This window comes from Dysidea avara, chromosome 1 (assembly GCF_963678975.1).
Source record: "Dysidea avara chromosome 1, odDysAvar1.4, whole genome shotgun sequence".
Classification (NCBI taxonomy): domain Eukaryota; kingdom Metazoa; phylum Porifera; class Demospongiae; order Dictyoceratida; family Dysideidae; genus Dysidea; species Dysidea avara.
Genome location: NC_089272.1, coordinates 14,763,426 through 14,785,928, shown reverse-complemented (window position 1 = coordinate 14,785,928; position 22,503 = coordinate 14,763,426). Strand labels below are relative to the sequence as shown.

General features: G+C 37.3%; 1 protein-coding gene across 1 annotated transcript; it reads right to left on the bottom strand.

Annotated features, from left to right (window-relative positions):
- Positions 1-1,025: 1,025 nt before the first annotated feature.
- On the bottom strand, positions 1,026-21,106 carry LOC136260293 (sushi, nidogen and EGF-like domain-containing protein 1). The gene is made up of 6 exons (XM_066054013.1): positions 20,796-21,106; positions 19,591-19,884; positions 18,638-18,675; positions 15,910-16,032; positions 13,906-14,205; positions 1,026-1,304 (listed from the first exon to the last, which is right to left on the bottom strand). Exons 1-6 carry the CDS (start codon positions 21,073-21,075, stop codon positions 1,026-1,028), a joined length of 1,314 nt encoding a protein of 437 aa, XP_065910085.1. The 5' UTR covers positions 21,076-21,106.
- Between the last annotated feature and the right edge of the window lie 1,397 nt (positions 21,107-22,503).

Genomic DNA, 22,503 nt, shown 5'->3' with positions numbered 1-22,503 from the left:
AATATGAAGGGGGGGCTTCAGCCCCCAAAGCCCCCCCCCTGGATCTGCCCTTTGCATCATCAGTTTAAGGTGGAGTGTAGTGGCTTTCATTATGTACGTAAACTAATGTAGGGCAACAAAGTTTTGTGTGGAATGTGGTTCGTGGTTTGTGACTGTACATGAGTTTTCAGTGGTCATTCCACACAACTTACAAAATATTTCTTGTATCATAAGTGGTGCATGGCACTAAATGGAGTATTGACTACTGATTTATAGTTTCTGTACATTCTTCACGCTTTCACACCTTGTTTATAAGACATCTGCCGATTATAAATGCTCACATGGGGTGTGGCATTAAATGGATTCTAAAAGATTTCTGCTCAAAACTCCTTCCCTAGGGAATTTACGGGTCTGCACGCTTTCGCAACTTGTTTGTCAGACATTAGGGCTTGTGTCCACATCGTGTCTTTAATAGTTATTGTAGGGATTACAGGTTTGAATGGAGAAAATACGCGTAGGACCAACCAGAACTAGATAATGTCAGGCCTAGATGGCCGGTACAAACACAGGTAAGATGACTGGTATAACGTGATGATACGTGTAATACAAGGTAGAGAAATAAATTGAAATATGTCTAAATATGGCTATATTTTTTTATTTTAGCAAGGCCGCAAGAAAACGAAAACGATTAAAGATTTTTTAATTACGTAACGCAATACAAATCCATTGAGAGATGTTGCATAATCCAGGGCTAATATTGCAAAACTGACCCTACACATAAATAACTCACAGTAGTGGCTACGTCTTTTAGTTGGGCTCGTGCTCCGTAGTTTCTTGGCCGTGCACCTCACTACCATGAGTCTTGATAACATTTGTTAGTTGTTCCATAATTGTGCTCTATCACTCTTCATGCTTCTGATGAATGATTCTTATTTCAGGAGTAATTCACCATAACTTTATTACTTATTATTGGTATTGAGTGAAAGTGTATACATGGTATTTTCATATTATGCACATATACAGTATGCAGGGCAGTAGATGGACCATTACACACCTTGTCGAGTAGTACCAAATATCCACATTCCGAGATTACCCACATTGCTGGTCCTTGTAATACCAATGATCTCTGAAGTCCCCGATCCCGAGATGGTGAAGAAGTTCTCTCCATCACCAGCATCATATCCAGCAGTTGCTGCATTCCCACCAAGTCCATTTGTTCCACCAGAGGCATCACCAGTAGTCCATTGTATTAGTCCATCAGCATACAGGAATATTATAAAAGACCATAGTCCATCAGTAGCAAGCACACATTGAAATGTATTCCTCTACATGCAAATAAGCACAGAATTTAGATATAAATTCACTGGCACAATCATGTACCAAAAATGGTTAATCACACTTTGTGTGGGAGGATCAAAGTGCTGTTACATGCTGTATTTTCTATATTGTACCAATTAACTGCATAACTGTACTCTATGAGTAATACAGCACAGTTATGTGGCTAATTTGGAAAATACAGTATAGATATGCAGATAGCTGGGTAAATACAATATGTTTGGACAAATACAGTACAGTTATGCTGCGCAGTTATGTAAGGAGAGTTATGAAAACAACCTCACTCAGACAGCATGTTCAATCACGTGTATGACACTGTAAATCACTAAAACTAGCTAGACTAATCCTACAAGTTGGTTTTATAACTAGAAATAGATTACATGAACAGTCTGACGGCACAATAGATCATGTTCGTGACACTGACAAATGCTAAAACTAGCCAAACTAATCGTATCAGTTCATTCTACGACTACAAATAGATTATTATGACAACTTGCTGATAGTCTGATCACCAATAATTGAAGTGATCAGGTACCCAAGAAAATCGCTCTGAGCAAGATGACTAGGAAGTAAAATAAAACACTTAAAGCACCGCCTATGATTTCGGGTACAAAAAATACAGCGTTCAGGGATGTCTCAAGGAAAATACAGCACTCAGCATCACCCTGTGCTGTATTAGCCTCTCAACACATTCCCTTGTGCTGTATTTTGTGTACACCCATGCAGCAGTGCTTTAATTATAACATATTGTATGTTGTGTACACCAATGTACTATATGAATGTATAGTAAGTATTGGTCTCCCTCTTATACTTGTTTGTCATAGACCAACATGCATATCACACAGTACGGTAATATTTTACCCTGTACAATAAGGATCCTCCCTTAAATGATGCATCCCCATGAAAACCTACGTAGAAACATCTTACATGATGAAAAGCACCTATATGGAAAAGTCTCTTTTAAAAACAACAAAACACTGTACGGAAGAATGAATACTGAGTTTAAAAAAGGAAATTATCTAAACCTTTTATATAGTTTGCCTGCCTGCTACTTTCTAGCCAGACTGACCACAGTCGCAACTGGAGGCTAAACTGTATGACCACTACATTACACCACAATAACAAGCTCACCAGTGGCATGTGCCTTTTGGGGTTTTGATGACTGTCTGTCTTCTGTGCCCTACCTTTCCTCAAGCTGGTCATCAGAACAAAACCATATCAAAGCATTAATTTTATGCATTGACACTTCCATATTTAGATGCTACAAAATTATTTAATGCTGTTTTAGATAGTAGACACTGTACTCGTAACTGCAATGTGCATGCCAAAATACGGCTAAATATAGTCACACTTAGATTATTACTGATTTCATATTAATGTGTATTATTTTGCTGTTTCTTTGTTGACTATTCACACTTCGCTGAGGTTAATTCAAAAATCAAAATATTGTAATAAAACTGTCACCCTAATGAAGCAGCTGATTACTAACATGCTGTTATAAAGCAGTCGGCTGCTCTTGAGCACAATACTTTTGAACATAATAATTATGCTTGATTTTTGAGCTTTGCTCAAAAGGCTAATAACGGATTTCTGAGTGTATTACTGAGCTGGATTATAGGACTCATACAAATTTTTTTCAAACACCTGTTTTTGTATGACCATTGCCTTCTAGTTCACATGATTAAGTTTCTCAATGTATTATCTTGTTTATTAGAGGCACATACAGTTAACTGTGGTCTAGTTTTAGTGATCTGTTACTCAATTAGAGTTCACACTCTCTTCTAATTTACACTAATATAATATTAATGTACACAAATATAAGCATCCTTACATGCTTGCTAGATAGTGTGTGTGTATGGGAAATGTTTCTCTGGCTAACTGTTAACACTGTATAATTGTTGCAATTTGCTAGCAAGGTTGCCAAATCAAGTGATTATGCAGACTACTGCAATGCAATATCACTGTTTATGTTAAAAGTATGATTGCAAAACTGACTGAATTTTATGTCAATGTGTGCTATTCAGTGAACTCTTATGTGATTTTACTGTCAATAGTAAGCATGCTTTATGTGTTATGGTGGATGGTGTTGATTTATAACAGATTTGAAGTGGCTGAACTACTTGAGACCAATAGTCCAGACCAGTAACCTAGTCCATTAAATATATGCACCTGATAGCAAACTATTTTAAAGCATAAATTGGCTTAAGCCTAATCAAACAGTACGGTAGTAATGTTTAAGTAGGGATTGCCCCAAAAGTGACATGTACCATTAAAAATTCTGCCTTTAAAACTATTCTAAAGACACCTTACGTGACGAAAATCACCTCTATGGAATCATATTAGTCTGTCTAACATCAACTACAGCATTAAAAACAAGAATACTGTTAGCTCATATAGAATCACCAAAACTTGAAGTTTGTCTGCCAGCCTGCCTTCCTGCCTGACCACAGTTTCCGGCAAGTGTGGAGTCCAAACAAACCAGCGCATGACCAACATTTTACACCACAATAATAAACTCTTAGTGGCATGTACCTTTTGGTGATCTGATGAGTGTGTGTCCTCTGTGCCTTGTCTTTACTTTTATCTTCAGTCAAATTGGTCATTGTTTTCTTTATGCAATGAAACCATAATTGAGGTGTTAACTTTCCATATCAAAATTTTTCTTGAGCAGCGTACTTAGACACTGCAAAATTAATTATTAAACTGTATACATTGGGCAGATACCTGTGACTTCACAATTGGTTTGAGATCACATCCATTAATGGATTAATAACGATTGAGCGTGAGACCATATCTCTTAACAATCTATTTACAGTACTTGGTCACGATGACCACACACCCCTATTATTAGTCTAGCTGTAATTATAATCTAATCCAAAACAGCCAAGCTGTAAAAAAAGTGTGCGGCCCTCAGAAAGGCTATGGTGAAAAAATATGTGAAATCCAAGGTGGCGGCCAAGAAATGGCTGTGATGGTAGGTTAATGGTAAAGATTTTAATAATGACAATTCAGGTGAATTTTTGTGCCGCTTCACAAAATTTACCTAAATTGTCATTATTAAAATTTTTACCATTAACCTACCATCACAGCCATTTCTTGGCCGCCATCTTGGATTTCACATCTTTTTTCACCATAGCCTTTCTGAGGGCCGCACACTTTTTTTACAGCTTGGCTGTTTTGGATTAGATTTCATTTCTTTTTGTATTTGTATACCCCAAAGCCGGCCTATGGCCAGCTTTGGGACTTTTTTAACCTATGTTTTTTTCTTTACTACAGGAAGAAGAAAAGATGAAGTAGATGTACTTTAAATATTTTATCCGTAAATGTACAAATTATATATACTGTATAATACATATGTGACCGGATTTGCGAAAAGGGGTCTTCCACACACATCCAATTTGCCAACTTTGACAATTGATAACTTCAGATTGGAAAGAGCTATTGCTTTGAAATTTGGACAGTGGTGAGCACCACTATAGCTGAATACGTGGTGAAATTTTCAGGTTAATATGTTACTTGAACACTGAGTTATGGTCTCCAACGGTTACGGAATTGGATGTGTGTGGAAGACCCCTTTTCGCAAATCCGGTCACATAATATTATATTGATTACAGAAATCTCCATGGTGGTTTCTTTGTAACTGAACACTCTACAAGGTGACTTCTTCTAATTGCTCTCTCTACAGAGTGAATTGTTTGTAGCTGAACGATCTACAAGGTAACTTCTTCTAGCTGATCTCTCTACAGGGTGATGTGTTTGTAGCTGAATTCTGTATAGGTGATTTGTTTGCAGCTGAGCTCTTTACAGAATGGTTTCTTTGTAGCTGAACTCTCTACAAGGTAACTTCTTCTAGCTGATGTATCTACAGGGTCACTAGTTTGTAGCTGAATTCTCTACATGGTGGTTTCTTTGTAACTGAACTATCTATAAGGTGACATCTTCTAGCTGATCTTTCAACAGGGTGATTTGTTTGTAACTGAACTCTCTACAAGAAAACTTCTTCTAACTGATGTCTGAACAGGGTGAATTGTTTGTAGCTGAACTCTCTACAGGGTGATTTGTTTGTAGCTGATCTCTATACAGGTTACTTATTTCTAACTGATCTCTTGAATTCTGTTCAGGGTGACTGCTCTATTAGGATGACTGCTCTATTAGAGTATCTCGATCTCGCACTTGCTACACCAAGTTGGATTTCGTGTTATAACTCCGTGGCTTTAAGTCTGATTTTTCTACACCATTGAAGAGCCTTTCTAAGATGATAACTCCATCTGTACAGCGATTTTCAAAGCATTACCCCAAGTTGTTTATCTGGTAGGCGTGGCAAGCATAATAATAATAATAATAATAATAATAAAAATTAGCTAATCTCGATTGCGTAATTGTTACACACTGTTGGTTTTTACGCTGTATCTTCCTGGTTTTTAGCTCGATTTCTTTCAAACTACAAAAGGTTTGAGGTTCAATAGTTAACCTATTCACCCACCGATTTTCAGCTTCTTCCCATACGCGGTTTACCCTGTAGGCGTGACAACATATTGGTGTTATTTTTCGTGCATAATCGCTCATAACTCTTTGCCTGTTTATGGTATTCCAGCCAAAGTTGGTACAGAGATGCGCCTTTATACCCCCCTTCTGTGTGCCAAATTTCAAGGCAATCGGATAACGCGTTCGCGTTTTATAGCAGTTTGTGTAAGTGTGCGAAAAGAGGAAGAAAAATAAGAAGAAAAAAAAAAAACCAAGAAACTAAGCCAATTTTTGAAGTCGCATATCTCAGGAATGCCTAAAGCGATTTCGCTCAAATTTGGAATGTGGAGTACTGAAGTTGGAGGGAATGTACACAGCAAAATTTGTCTTGTTTCATCAAGGCAGCACAGAGCTACGGAGGTGCGAAAATTGCGTTTTCTTTCTTCCTGTCAATATACTCACGGGGTTGCGCGCCGGCTTCTTGGGCCGCACGACACACTACCGTGTGTCTTGATCTAAACTAAAACAGCCAAGCTGTAAAAAAAGAGTGCGGCCCCCAAGGTGAAAAAAGATGTGAAATCCAAGGTGGCGGCCAAGAAATGGCTGTGATGGTAGGTTAATGGCAAAAATTTTAATTACGACAATTCAAGTGAATTTGTGTTGCCTCCTCCACTAGGATTTGGCACCAAATTCATCTGAATTGTCGCAATTAAAATTGTTGCCCTTAACCTACCATCACAGCCATTTCTTGGCCACCACCATGGATTTCACATCTTTTTTCACCTTGGGGGCCGCACTCTTTTTTTACAGCTTGGCTGTTTTGGTTTAGATATCACTTCTTTTTGTATTGCAAGTCACAAAGCTTGCCATATGGCTTTGATGCTACTTCCATTGAACTTGTAAGGAATTGTGGAAGAAAGGAAGTAATTGTGTGTATAGCTTTTGTCTGATGAAATATTTGTATATTTAACATTAAATGAAGATTATCACATATTGTAGTTAATAAGGTGACTTCTTAAATAACTGAACTGTAGCTGAAACTCTTATTGTTTGTAGCTGCAGGGTGATTTGTTTCTAGCTGAACTCTCTACAGGGTGATTTGTTTGCAGATGAACTCTCTACATGGTGATTTCTTTGTAGTTGAACTCTCTGCAAGGTGACTTGTTCAAGCTGAACTCTCTATAGGGTGGCTGAATTCTCTACAGGGTGATTTGTTTGCAACTTTACTCCCTACAAGATGATTTGTTTCTAGCTGATCTCTTTATAGTGTAACTTGATTGTAGCTGAACTCTCTACAGGATGGTTTCTTTGTAGCTGATCTCTCTACAGGGTGACTAGTTTCTAGCTGATCTCTCTACATGATGACTTGTTTCTAGCTGAACTTTCTAAAGGGTTTTCTGTTTGCAATTGAACTCTCTACTGGATGGTTTCTTTGTAGCTGATCTCTCTACAGGGTGACTTGTTTCTAGCTGATCTCTGGATGACTTGTTTCTAGCTGAACTCTCTATAGGGTTTTCTGTTTGCAATTGAACTCTCTATAGGATGGTTTCTTTGTAGCTGATCTCTCTACTGGTGACTTGTTTCTAGCTGATCTCTCTACAGGGTGACTTGTTTCTAGCTGATCTCTCTACAGAGTGACTTGTTTCTAGCTGATCTCTGGATGACTTGTTTCTAGCTGATCTCTCTACATGGTGACTTGTTTCTACAGTAGCTGAACTCTCTATAGGGTTATCTGTTTGTAATTGAACCCTCTACAGGATGGTTTCTTTGTAGCTGCAGGGTGACTTGTTTCTAGCTGATCTCTCTACAGGGTGAACTTGTTTCTGGCTGAACTCTCTACAGATGATTTGTTTCGAGCTGAACTCTCCACATGGTGATTTCTTTGTAGCTGAACTCTCTACAAGGTGATTTCTTCTAGCTGATCTCTCTACAGGTTGATCTTTTCATAGCTGAACTTTCTACAGGGTGATTTGTTTGCAGCTGAACTCTTTATATGATGGTTTCTTTGTAGCTGAGCTCTGTACAAGGTAACTTCTTCTAGCTGATCTCTCTATAGGGTGACTTGTTTGTAGCTGAACTATCTGCAAGGTGATTTGTTTGTAGTTGAACTCTCTACAAGGTGATCCTTCTAGCTGATCTCTCTACAGCATGACTTTTTCTAGCTGAACTCTCTACAGGGCGATCTGTTCATAGCTGTACTCTCTACAGGGTAATATGTTTGCAGCTGAACTCTCTACAGGGTGGTTTCTTTGTAACTAAACTCTCTATAAGGTGATGTCTTGTAGCTGATCTCTCTACTGTATAATTAGCTGATCTCTCTACACTGTTAAAAATAGGGTGTAATCCAATCACCTTTGGGGGAGTTCTAACTGCTGTTTAAATTAAACTCCTTTGAAGGGAGTTGTAGTATTCCCCAGGTGTGCTCTAGGAGCACCTAAAAGGTGTTACAAGGGCATTGCAACACTCCCTAAGGGTGTTCTAGGAATAGCTATAAAGGTGTTCTAGTGCTCTCCATGGTGACATTTTGTTGAAAAGAAATGTAGGCTTGCTATAGCATTCCAGTAACCTTCATGTTGATTTCAATTTATACTCAATGACTACCAACAACAAAGCACATTAGCAGTACACAATAATATATTTGCAACACCTTATACTTACCACATAGTTGTTTCCAAGTCACTCTTATAGAAGTTAGCAAACTGTACTTATAACCTAATTTTCAATAGAAGCATCCAATTGTGGGTTTCAATATACCTAGGTGTAGGCAAACACCCTTACAGTGGCTTAGCTATTATTGGGGAGTAAAATGTCATTTGTGGTGTTCAACAACACCCCAAGTGCTACAATACTCCCCTAGGGTGTTGTAAATACCATGGGTGTACATGAACACCTTTACGATGGGTGTACCTGTAACACCTCGTTTTAACAGTGTATAGAGTTATAACTTTCTCTATAGAGTTATGACATGTTTGTATAGCTGAACTCTTTACAGGGTGGTTTTTTGATTGGTTGCTAAAGTCTCCAGCTACACGGTGACTTGTTTGTACTACAGAGTGACTTGTTTGTAGCTGAACTCTCTACAGAGTGACTTACTTGTAGCTGAACAGTGCATAAAGTAACTTATTTGTAGCTGATCTAGATGAACTCTCTACTGGGTAGCTTTTTTGTAGCCGAACCCTTTATGCAGTGTCTTGTTTGTAGCTGAATTCTCTACAGGGTGACTTGTTGTCTCTACAAGGTGACTTATTTATAGCTGAATTCTCTTCAGTGTGACTTATAATGTTCTGAATCTCTACAGCAACATATTTGTAGCTGACCTTTCTACAGGGTGACTTGCTTGCAGCTGAATTGTCTATAAGATTAATTGTTTGTAGCTGAACTCCGTACAGAATAACTTGCAATGCAATATAATTCTATAATGGAGTGAATTATAAACGTAGCTGAATGCTCTATTATTGTGACTGTTCTATTAGAGTATCTCGATCTTTCATATGCTACATGTAGTTGGCTTTAGAATCAGAACTTAGTAGTTTGTAATCCGATTCTTCTGTACTACTGCAAGGACTTTCTATGATAATTATTCCAGCTACACACCGATTTTCAGCTCACTGTTCTAAGTGGTTTGCCTGGTAGGCGTGAAAACTAATAGTTTTTTTATTCATAAAAATCGATCGCGTAATTGTGACACAGGTTGGGTTTTGTGTCATATCTCGATGGCCTTTAACTGGATTGCTTTCAAACCAGAAAAAGGCACTCCTACGATAGTTACTCCATCTACATAGCAATTTTCAGCTCATTCCTTCAAGCGGTTTAACCTGTGGGCGTGACAGACCTTCGACCTTATTTTACGCAAATAAGCGGTCATAACTCCGTGAATGTTCATTGGATTCCTACCAAACCTGGTACTGAGATTCGCCTTAATGAGCCCTTTAAGTGTGCCAAATTGCAGTCTGATTGGAGCACGCATTCGGCGAATTTTGCAAAGTGTGCGAAAAGAAGTAGAAGAAAAAAAAAACCAAACTTTGGCCGCTCGTATCTCGGAAATGGCTGGAGTGATTTTCTTCAAATTTGGAATCTCCTACCTAGCCGGCATTTCTGCAGCAACTTTGGTTTTAATCGGATTAAGAATCACGGAGCTACAAAGGTATGAAAATCGCGTTTACTTCTTCCTGTAAATATACTCACGGTGTGGCGCGCCGGATTCTTGGGCCGCACAACACACTACCGTGTGTCTTGATGCTAGTACAGTGAAAATATAAAACAGTCACATGTACCCTTGTAGGTGAAAGGCTGACTCAAGATGCTCTAATACATCGGTCACCCTAAAAGAATATAGTTACACATTTATAGCTGTATGCTCTAACAAAAACCAGACATTTAAAGATTAATAGTTTACAATGAGGTAGGCATACAAATGATAAAAAGTAGTGAAACAAGAGATGAATGACACAATTCAGTGGGAAAATCCCTATTTTGGAGTTGAACAAAATGGTAATATCAAGACACACGATAGTGTGTCGTGCAGCCCAAGAAGCCGGCGCGCCACACCGTGAGTATATTGACAGGAAGAAAGAAAACATCATTTTCACACATTTGTATCTCGGTGATACCTCATCCGATTGGAACCAAATTTGCTGCAGAGTTGCCCGCCAGCTAGGGGAGTCTACATTCCAAATTTGAAGGAAATCACTCAAGCTATTTCCGAGATAAGAGTGGCCAAAATTTCGTTTTTTTTTTCTTCGTTTTTTTTTCTTCGTCTTTTCGCACACTTGCAAAAATTGCTATAAAACGCAAACGCGTACTCCGATCGCCTTGAAATTTGGCACACAGAAGGGGAGTCCAAAGGCAAATCCTAGCATCAATTTTGGTGCAAATCCGGTGAATGATTCAGGAGTTATGACCGATTATTCGCGTAAAACAAGATCGATTTGTTGTCACGCCTACAGGGTAAATCACTTCATGGAATGAGTTGAAAATTGCTATGTAGATGGAGTAACTATCGTAGGAGTGCCTTTTGGTGGTTTGAAAGGAATCGAGATAAAGACCACGGAGATATGACATAAAACCCAACCTGTGTCACAATTACGCGATCGATTTTTAGGAATAAAAAGTATTAGTTTTCACGCCTACTAGGCAAACCGCTTAGAGCAATGAGTTGAAAATCGGTGTATAGCTGGAATAATCTTCATTGAAAGTCCTTGCAGTAGTATAGAAGAATCGGATTACAAACCACTGAGTTATGATTCGAAAGCCAACTCCGTGTAGCAAATGCGAGATCGAGATACTCTAATAGAACAGTCACCCTAATAGAGCATTCAGCTAATTTATTTACTCCATTATAGAATTCTATTACCATATTCTGTAGGGAGTTCAGCTGCAAACAGCTAATCTTATAGACAGTTCAGCAAGAAGCAAGTCACCCTATAGATAGTTCAGCTACAAATATATCACTGTAGTGATTCAGAACATTACAAGCCACACTGAAGAGAGTTCAGCTATAAACAAGTCATGCACCCTGTAGAGAGTTCGGCTACACTCTCTAGAGAATTCAGCTACAAACAAGTCACTGTGGAGAGAGTTCAGCTCCAAAGAAACTATCCTGTAAAGAGTTCATCTATACAAACAAGTTACCCTATAGAGATCACCTGCAAACAAGTAACCCTGAAGAGAGTTCAGCTACAGACAAGTCACTTTATAGTTTATACAGTGTTCAGCTACAAGTAAGTCACTCTGTAGTGAATTCAGCTACCACCAAGTCACTCCGTAAAGAATTTTGCTACAAACAAGTCACCGTGTAGAGAGTTCAGCAACCAAAATACTACTCTGTAAAGAGTTCAGCTATACAAACAAGTTACTCTGTAGAGAGATCAACTAGAAACAAGAGAGAGTTCAGCTAGAAGAAGTCACCCTGTAGAGAACTCAGCTGCAAAGAAACCCTGTAGAGAGATCAACTACAAACAAATCACCCTGCAGAGCATTCAGCTATAAACAAATCACCCTGTAGAAAGTTCAGGTACAAACAAATCACCCTATATACAGTTCAGCTACAAAAAAATCACTCTGTAGAGATTTCAGCTACAAAGAAGTTATGCTACAGTGAGATCAGTTTGAAACAAGAGGTTTCAGCTACAAACAAATTAACCTGTAGAGAGTTCAACTATGAACAGATCATCCTGTAGATAGTTCAGCTAGATACAAGTCACCCTATAGAGAGATCAGCTAGAGGAAGTCACCTTGTAGAGAGATCAGCTAGAAAAAGTTGTCTTGTAGAAAGTTCAGTAACAAAGAATCCATCCTGTAGAGAGTTCAGCTACAAACAAATCACCCTGTAGAGAATTCAACTACAACAAATCACCCTGTAGAGAAGAAGTTACCTTGTAGAGGGATCAGCTAGAAACAAGTCACCTTGTAGAGAGTTCAGGTACAAAGAAACCGCCATGTAGACAGTTCAGCTGCAAACATATCGCCTGTAGAGAGTTCACACAGCTAGAAACAAATCACCCTGTATAGAGATCAGCTAGAAGAGGTCACCTTGTAGAGAGTTCAGCTACAAAGAAACCATCATGTAGAGAGTTCAGCTGCAAACAAATCCCCCTGTAGAGAGTTCAGCTACAAAAAGATCACCCTGTAGAGAGATCAGCTAGAAGAGGTTACCTTGTAGAGAGTTCAGCTACGAAGAAACCATCATGTAGAGAGTTCAGCTGCAAACAAATCACCTTGTAGAGAGTTCAGCTACAAAGAAACCACCATGTAGAGAGATTAGCTGCAAACAAATCACCTATAGAGAGTTCAGCTAGAAACAAATCACCCTGTAGAGAGGTCAGCTAGAAGAAGTCACCTTGTAGAGAGTTCAGCTACCAAGAAACCATCGTGTAGAGAGTTCAGCTACAACGAAACCACCATGTAGAGAGTTTAGCTGCAAACAAATAACCTGTAGAGAGTTCAGCTAGAAACAAATCACCCTGTAGAGAGATCAGCTAGAAGAGGTCACCTTGTAGAGAGTTCAGCTACAAAGAAACCATCATGTAGAGAGTTCAGCTACAAAGAAACCACCATGTAGAGAGTTTAGCTGCAAACAAATCACCCTGTAGAGAATTCAACTACAACAAATCACCCTGTAGAGAGATCAGCTAGAAGAAGTCACCTTGTAGAGAGTTCAGCTGCAAAGAAACCATCGTGTAGAGAGTTCAGCTACAAAGAAACCACCATGTAGAGAGTTTAGCTGCAAACAAATCACCTATAGAGAGTTCAGCTAGAAACAAATCACCCTGTAGAGAGATCAACTAGAAGAGGTCACCTTATAGATAGTTCAGCTACATTTCAAGTCACCCAGTAGAGAGATCAGCTGCAAAATAATATCCTGTGGGGAATAAAGGGCATGTAATAAATATATGTATATAATTTGTATAATCACTAATAAAATCAAAAATTATTGAAGTATTAAAAATCTTCTTAAGTTCTTTTCTTCTTCCTGTGGTAAAGAAAAAAACCCTAAAGCCAGCCATTGGCCGGTTTTGCAGTATACAAATACAAAAAGAAGTGATATCTAATCAAAAACAGCCAAGCTATAAAAAAAGTTGCGGCCCCCAAAAAGGCCATGGTGAAAAAAGATGTGAAATCCAAGGTGGCGGCCAAGAAATGGCTGTGATGGAAGGTTAATGGTAAAAATTTTAATAACGACAATTCAGATGAATTTTGTGCCGCTTGATCTTGGCACCAAATTCTCCTGAATTGTCATTATTAAATTTTTTACCATTAACCTACCATCACAGCCATTTCTTGGCCTCCACCTTGGATTTCACATCTTTTTTCACCATGGCCTTTTTGGGGGCCGCACCTTTTTTTACAGCTTGGCTGTTTTTGATTAGATTGTTATAACATAACAATGTAGGGATTTTCAAACAGAGCTATGCTGTAATACAATTATTCTCATCGTTTGTTTCATAACTTTTTATTGTTTGTACCACTACATTATTTTAAATTAAAACTTTTAAAAATACAATTGAAGATTTACAGCTACTAAAACTACACAATAGTGTTCCAAGCAAGTACAATAGCCTTCAGTTTTGCAGCTCTATATGTAACACAATTGCAACATAAACACATTAATTATGCATGTACAATTACCCGATCAGTTCCACTCTCAACAGTTCCACTGTCAAAGTAACCAATGGAATCCCATGTAGCTATTAACAAGTGAGTTGGAGTAAATGACACTGACAGCCCATCCTGTATTTCTCTTGAAGCTCTTTGAAGAAAAGTAAGATTGGTGGTCTCTCGAAAAAACACAGTTCCACTCCCATTTGTTTGGATGTCTGTGTCAGCCCAGTATGGAGCAATCAATGATTCTGTAGTATTTCTAGGAAATCTGCTAGGATCAAACTGACTAAAACTATTTCCAAAGCTAATTATCCCATTGTTGTTGACCTGTATAAAGTAATAATAAACATTCACTGGCTAGTAGCTACTGATTGTGTACACTACATGATCATAGGAAACGGGCATATGCTATAATGCTTACTGTATGTATAAGTGTGTCTACAAGCTTTATAATTGGATAACAGAGTAATGTATGGTAAAGGGAAATTATATCTAATCCAAAACAGCCAAACTGTACAAAAGGTGTGGTTCCCAAAAAGGCTATGGTGAAAAAACATGTGAAATCCAAGGTGGCGGCCAAGAAATGGCTGTAATGGTAGTTAAAAATTTTAATAACCACAATTCAGATGTATTTGGTGCCAAGACCAAGCAGCACCAAATTCACCTGAGCTGTAGTGATTAAAATTTGTACCATTACTCTACCATCACAGTGCATTTCCTTGCCGCCACTTGGATTTCACATATTTTTTCACCATGGCATTTTAGGAACCGTACCCTTTTTTACATTTTGGCTGTTTTGGATTAGATATCATTTCTTTTTGTACTTGTATACACCAAAGTGTTTGTGCTTGTTTACACCAACGTGGAGGCTTATTAACCTGTCTTCCTTCTTCCTTCCATTTTCTTTCTTCCTGTCAATATACTCAGGGTGTGGCACGCCGGCTTCTTCACAGTACTGTGTGTCTTGATACTGTAGTCTAATACAGTACTTGAAATCTTTACATTTGTGACATCAAATGAAAAGGTGCACTCTATTTTCAATATAGTACAGTTGAAATGTAAACTGCACTTTGTTGTCCACTAACTGTACTTTATGAATCTTCAACACTACTAGTCAGTTCACATTCACCTAAGCCCTCGTTTTTGTTAATTAACTCTTGTTACATGGGCCAGCTGCACAAATAATTGTCAATGATACAAGTGAGTTATGAGGTTTAAAAATATCCCATACATTTAGTATGGATGATTCAGATGCACAAAAATATTTGAAATATAAAACATGCTTGTTCCAGTACAAAATCATTGGGAGCAAACGCATGTTGACCTCATTAATACTACTGGTTTTGGTGGGGGCTCAGGTGAACTTGTACTGACTATAAAACACATGCATCAGTGGTTTGCTGTCAACAACCCTCAGTATAGATGGGTGCGGCTAACATCATACTGAAACTCAGTAATCAGCAGCTTAGTCCAGAGAAAAATACTAAGGTTTATGATCATTGCACTAATTAACAGGCCTACAAGAAACACAGAACTCTAGTAATAATGTACACCTGGACTGTTAACATTCACCTGGACTACTATTAACATGTGCAAGCATGTACAGTAAGTGTACAACGAAGGTTCCATTTTAGGGTGATTTGTATATGGCACTTCAATGCACTAGAACATGCCATAAATAATTTAAAGCATTGCCTTACTTATACTATACTCACTTGGTGTTTAGCCTTGATGCTAAGTGCTTAGCCTTGCCTCATGTGCTATTAGAATTTTGGCTGCACACCTGGTATTTTATTTCTTCATAGCACTCACACACTCACAGTGATGCTTTAATATAACTATACTAAAATAGGTCATTAGCTATGAGTCATAAGGAAACATGTACTGGTGCTTTCTAATGACAGAGTAGTTCTTAATGCATTTCTATGCAAAATAAAAAATTATATTGATTCAAACCAAATATGTGAAACTCCACTGTATGCTAGTACACAGTTACAAACATCACTATTATAATTATCATGATTCACTTACAAATAATCTTCTGTAAGTTCGGTCAAAAAAGATGAAGTCTTCTTCCAGATTAACTGGTGGCGAGGAACCATCATCAGTTGGTTCTACTGTATTATCATTTGTGTCTAACCCAAATGGGTAAAACTATTAGAAAGAATGAGAATGAACCATACATAACATTTCAAAGATTTGAATACATGTATTATACTGTAACTGTATTGCAAGAAGCAATGTAAAGTCAATCTATTCCAGAACAGCCAAGCTTTAAAAAAAGAGTGCAGCCCCCAAAAAGGCTATGGTGAAAAATATGTAAAATCCAAGGTGGCGGCCAAGAAAGAGCTGTGATGTTATGGTAGTTTAATGGTAAAAATTTAATAACGACAAATCAGGTGAATTGTTGTTATTAAAATTTTTGTAATTGACCTACCACCACAGCCATCTCTTGGCCGCCACCTTGAATTAACATCTTTTTTCACCATAGCCTTTTTGGGGGATGTACTCTTTTTTTACAGCTTGGCTGTTTTGGATTAGATATCACTTCTTTTTGGACTTTTTAAACCTATTTTTTTCTTTACCGCAGGAAGAAGAAAAAGATTTAATTATAATCATAATCAAGATTTAAAGCAGATTTTTAATACTTTAACTATTTTTGATTTTATCAGTAATATTATACAAATTACATATATTTATAACATGCCAATTGTTTCCTACAGGATAACTTGTTTACAGCTGATCTCTCTGCTGCTGGGTGAATTGAAATGTATTTGAACTCTCTACAGGGTAGTTTCTTTGTAGTTGAACTCTCTCAAGGTAACTTCTTCTAGCTGATCTCTCTACAGGGTCACTTGTTTCTAACTGAAGTTTCTACCGGGTGTTTGTTTGCAGCTGAACTATCTACATGGTGGTTTCTTTGTATAGCTGAACTCTTTACAAAGTAACTTCTTCTAGCTGACCTCTCTACAGGGTGACTTGTTTCTAGCTGATCTCTCTATGGGTGAATTGTTTCTAGCTGAACTCTTTGGAGTGATCTGTTCGTAGCTGAACTCTCTAAAGATTTGTTTGTAGCTGATTTCTCTATGGGTTTGTAGCTCAACTCTTTATAGGGTGGTTTCTTTGTAGCTGAACTCTCTAAAGGTAACATATCTTCTAGCTGATCTCTACAGGTTGACTTGTTTCTATAGTTGAACTTTCTGCAGGATGATTTATTTGTAGCTGAACTCTCTACAAGGTGATCCTTCTAGCTTATCTCTCTACAGGAGGACTTGTTTCTAGTTGAACTCTCTGCAGGGTGTCATATATGTTCGAAGCTGAACTCTCTACAGGGCGATTTGTGTGCAGCTGAACTCTCTACATAATGGTTTCCTTGTAGCTGAACTTTCTACAAGGCAACTTCTATCTGTCCTCTCTGTAGGGTACTTTGTTTGTAGCTGAACGCTCTACAGGATGACTTGTTTCTAGGAGGGGAGCAAAGAGTACTCACTGTACACTTGTGAAAACTTATGGGTGATTCCCCTTGATGGCAGTTTTATTTAGGCTTTAATGAAGCCTCTCAGAATAGAGCTCTATTGCAGTAGCCAGACACACTTCATATGTTTATCTAAAGTTCTCTTATATATACTGCCAACACCTATGCATATTTACCTACTCAAAGACTGAAATTCATCCTGGAATTATGGCAGAACTAACATACTAAAACTTATTGATCCCGACATGTATCATACTCCATATACTCTGTTTTAGGACTGCTCTTTCAACTATATACTGCCTAGACTGAGGCAGAATCAGATTACTGGTCCTATCATTAGGCTTGAGCCAATTATGCCTTGAAAATAGCCTACAGGGTATGATACTTTTGAGCAGTGTTGAAACATCAAGGATTATGCACAAAAATTGGCTGTTTTTTTAGAGTATTTTCTGACTTCTGTATAAGAATAAGTGACTGATCTATTAGAGTGTATCGATTTCATTCTGTGAAGTATAAATCATCAGTCAAAAGCAATAAAAATAATAACATTACACATTTTCTTGATATGAAATGCAGTAATGAGCTGTAGTGTACTAATTCTTTGCTGTACTTGTAGTGCATGTCTAGCACATTTTTATTAAAATCTTGAAATTTTCCTATTATGCTGATACTTTTGCTAGCATAATTGGCACAAGCCCTACAAAGGGGTTACTACTTTTCAAATTTAGAAATCATAGCCCCAAGATGGAGTAAAGATAGAGCAATTAAGGCAGAGTAAATGTGGAATTATATACTGTCAGTATTCTGAGTTTTGCTGTACATGATTGTCTTATTCCTATAGTGTGCTTCCATAATCACCTGACAACTAAAAATATTAGCTTGCTAGTGCTATAATACTAACCCTGAAGTTGCTTTGCATGAGGAAATGATGTACAATAACATGAAATTTATAAAAAAGTCCTTTCATAGAGCTGTCACAAAGCCTATTCTGGGAGTCTACAGTAAACTCTAAACAAAAATGCCCTAAAATGTATGAGTGGAACATTTTAGCTGTATAAATTATGAAGCAGTAACCAATTGTTCTAATTATTGTGGGTAACTGACACTGGCACATTTACTGTACATGTGCACGAACAATTTTGAAGTACGTACTGTTTAGCAGTCATGTGTTAACCAAGCACAATGAATTTTAGCAGTCAGTGATGGCAGCATTGCCAGGAAACTGTTGCTATCATATTTTATGCAATGATCTAAACACATGCATGTATTGATATACATACATACCTCAGATAAACATGTTGCTGTTTCTGGATTACAAATCACTGAAAACAATTGATTGCAATAATATAACTTTTATAGAAACTATCACACGTAATCATATGTGACCAGGACTGTGATAATATGGGAACAGACTACACCCCAGCTTATATCTCGGCACTGGGATCACAAATTTCCATTCTGTTTCTTGCAATATAAAACCATCAAATTGTTAAATAATTGGTGAAAACTTCATTGGTTTAGAATAATGACATAAAAAGTTATACACCAATAAAGTTTGAAAAGGTAGGCAAAATATATGTGCCCACATGTCTTATTTTTGAAGTCCCAGTCACATAATAATTATTATGATTGTAATATTGCTCACAAAAAAGTGCATAAAAATGTATGCCACTAGCGTATGCTATTTTTCTTACACTGTACAACAAAATTAACACCTACTATAGTATGTATACATTGAGCTGAATCCTCAAAACCATTTAATAGCTCATGGATACAATTACAGTACACACGATCTTAAAATTTAGCTCATTTGTAGTACTACTTGACCTGCTAAAAATATTTCAAAATCTTTTTGTTCAAATGTCTGACATAATATTTATGACCAATCAAAAATTTTAGAATACATTTCCTATGGGGAAGCCATATAAGTACAGTGGTCATTACATCCCTTCCCAAACTTGTAATAGAGCCAAACCATACGTGTCTGTTGCTAACACCTTTGCTGTTACCACTGGTTGGCTGAAATGTTAACTCTGTTGAGAAAAAATCCACTTTTAATTTTAGCTATTTTTCAGGATTCAGCTCAACTTGTACTTATTATATGCATGTTGTTTATACATTATTCGTATAATGTGTGGGAAGATACACATAAACAACTGCTGCCAATTTGCATACAAACCTCCTAAATAGTCAAACTAAGTAAAACATACAAATACACATTATAATTTTATACTTACCTAAGACATCCAAAATTAATGTATCACTTGAAGTGGTACCATTTATGTTTACCAAACAGACTATAAGTCTGCCATTATCAAAGGGAGTCAATTCTTCCAGTGTGAAATTTGCACTATACACTGCTGAATTACCAACTATGATGGGATCTACATCTTCAAATGTATCCAGTGATAATATCGATATATCCACACTGCTTGTGATACCCCTCACTGTTGTTGCATTACATTCCAGCGTAAGCGGTTGATCAGAAATCTGATCAGTTACAGCTCTCAGATGGACCACAGGACTTGGAACTGCAATAACGGATAAACAATATACATATTAACAATTGGCACATGATTGATAAGACACATGACAGTGCATTGTGTGGCTAAGAAAGCTGGCAAGTCACACTGTGTATTTATTGGAAGGAAGAAAGAAAACATAATTTTATGCCTGCATAACTCCACTCCAAAAGCATACCATTTTTTGTATTATAGCTGTTTGCTAGATAGGCTGGAGGCCACACAACAAATTTGATTAGATGCGATGAAGCCATTCGTGAGATACAGGCAAATAAAGTTACATTTTTCTTCTTTGAGGGGTATGTGGCCTACTTCCTCAAAAAGTGTGTGCTTTATTAGAGTAGTATAATGAACAAGTCAATGAAAACAACACGATTACAGCTTCTGTCTTCAATAACCATCATTGTGTCTAGATATGAAAAAATTGGGTAACAAACTCCAAAGCCAGCCATAGAGTACAAAATATGAAATCCACAACAAAAAAAACAGCCAAGCTGCAAAAAAATGGTATGGCATTCACTAAAAAGTGGTAAAATCAAACGTAGTGGCCAAGAAATGGCTGCATTGATGTTAATGCTAATGAATTTTAATAGTAATGATGTTCGGACTTAATAAACTTTGATAATGGCTGTGAAAATTATTAGTATCTTTTAGTATTAAAACCATTGCATCGATTTCTTGACTGCCACCTTGGCCACCATCTTTAATTTCATAACTTTTTACCCAGGTTGCAACCTTTTCCTCACAGTTTGGCTGTTTTTGTGTGGATAAACTTTTGTACCTGTCCAACAATTTGTTTTTATTAATCATGTATTTCTTTCAATGCCTCTCTTTCATGATCAAGAAGTAACCAGAAAACAATGAATATACATGCTAAAAATTTATTACCAATGTTAATTGTTATCATGTACAGTACTTACTAATAAGGTTTTGGAGTTCCACAGATAATGAATCAACATCTTCACCAATCTTTATATCACAAGTGTACACCCCTTCATCACCTTCCATCAAATAGTCAAATTGAAGTATTGTTGTATAAGTGTTACCATCAGAAAATGTTGGAATAATGGACACTCTATTGTCTTCTATTATAACCCCATCAGGTCCTGCCCAGGTTAGAGTTACTTCACTTGTGTCTGTCCTAAAAGCTGTTGTTACTGAACAAACAATGTCCTGCATTTCACCAACCAACGCTCGCATGACTCCAGATGGTTGCAGTGTAATTGTTGGAATAAATTCTGCAAAACAAATACCAAAATAAAGCAATTAGTAATGTGTTACACCATGCTTGTTATTTAAGAAATACCTGCATAATATAATTGCCACAACAAGCTTTGCAAATTGCATGATCAATAGTAGAGGAAGAAGGTAGATGTTCTTCAACTTTTATTATAAAAACTAGAGCTTATTCAATATAGCATCAAGGCATTTAATATGTGTACGTTGCACTGGTTATGCGCTACCATTATAATAAGGATTGTACCTCTGTTTACATTCACTTAAGTGCATTCAATAAATAAGTAATATCCATGTACTTTAGACGTATAGTATTTGGTCAACCTTAATAAAGTGAAAACATTATTTGAATGAATTCAGACTAAAAAAATCAGTGGAGAAAACATATCCTTTTAGAGCCACACCATGGTTGAATTTTTCCTTATGAGTCAAGAAAGTTACACGTTTTCTGGTTTCCCATATACGTATTATACAGATACCAACTTTGGCTGGAATACGATGAACAGACAAAGAGTTATTAGTGATTATTCACGAAAAATAACACCAATATATTGTCACGCCTACAGGGTAAACCGCTTATAGGAAGAAGCTGAAAATAGGTGGGTGAATAGGTTAATTATTGAACCTCAAACCGTTTGTGGTTTTAAAGAAATCGAGTTAAAAACCAGGAAGATACAACGAAAAAACCAACAGTGTGTAACAATTACGCAATCGAGATTAACTAATAAAAAACGGGGAGTTTGTAAAAGACGGAATAAGGAACAGCGGAATAACGGAATAACTCGCATCACAACGAACGGGCATTTATATGGCTTATGCAATGTTAGGGTGATTGTACTGTTACAGCTGTGAACTCATCCCTCGTAGATATCCTTACAATGTAGGGTGATTGCGTGTACTGTTACAGCTGTGAACTACACTGCTTCGTCACTCATAGATGTCCTAGCGAAATGATTACTATACGCTCTTACTACTACTGTATGTAGCTAAGCTAGAATATACAGTAGTTAGCTATTAGTTTCGTTTTCGAGTCTTCATCCTTCCATTGGAGGGATGAAACGAAACGACTGTCACGCCCCCTTTGCTCATGACGTTGGTACTATACTTAACATACAGTACCCGCTTACGAAGTGCAAAATTACATTTGATTATAGCTCTTACTAGCTACTACTGTATGTAAAGTATGGTACCAATGTCGCGAGCAAAAGGGGGTGTGACAGCCGTTTCGTTTCATCCCTCCACTGGAAGGACGAAGACTTAAAACGAAACTAATAGCTAACTACTGTATATTCTAGCTGTGCTAGCGCAATGATACTTAACTACATACAGTAGTAGTAAGAGCGTATAGTAATTAATCACTTCGCTAGGACGGCTATGAGCGACGAAGCAGTG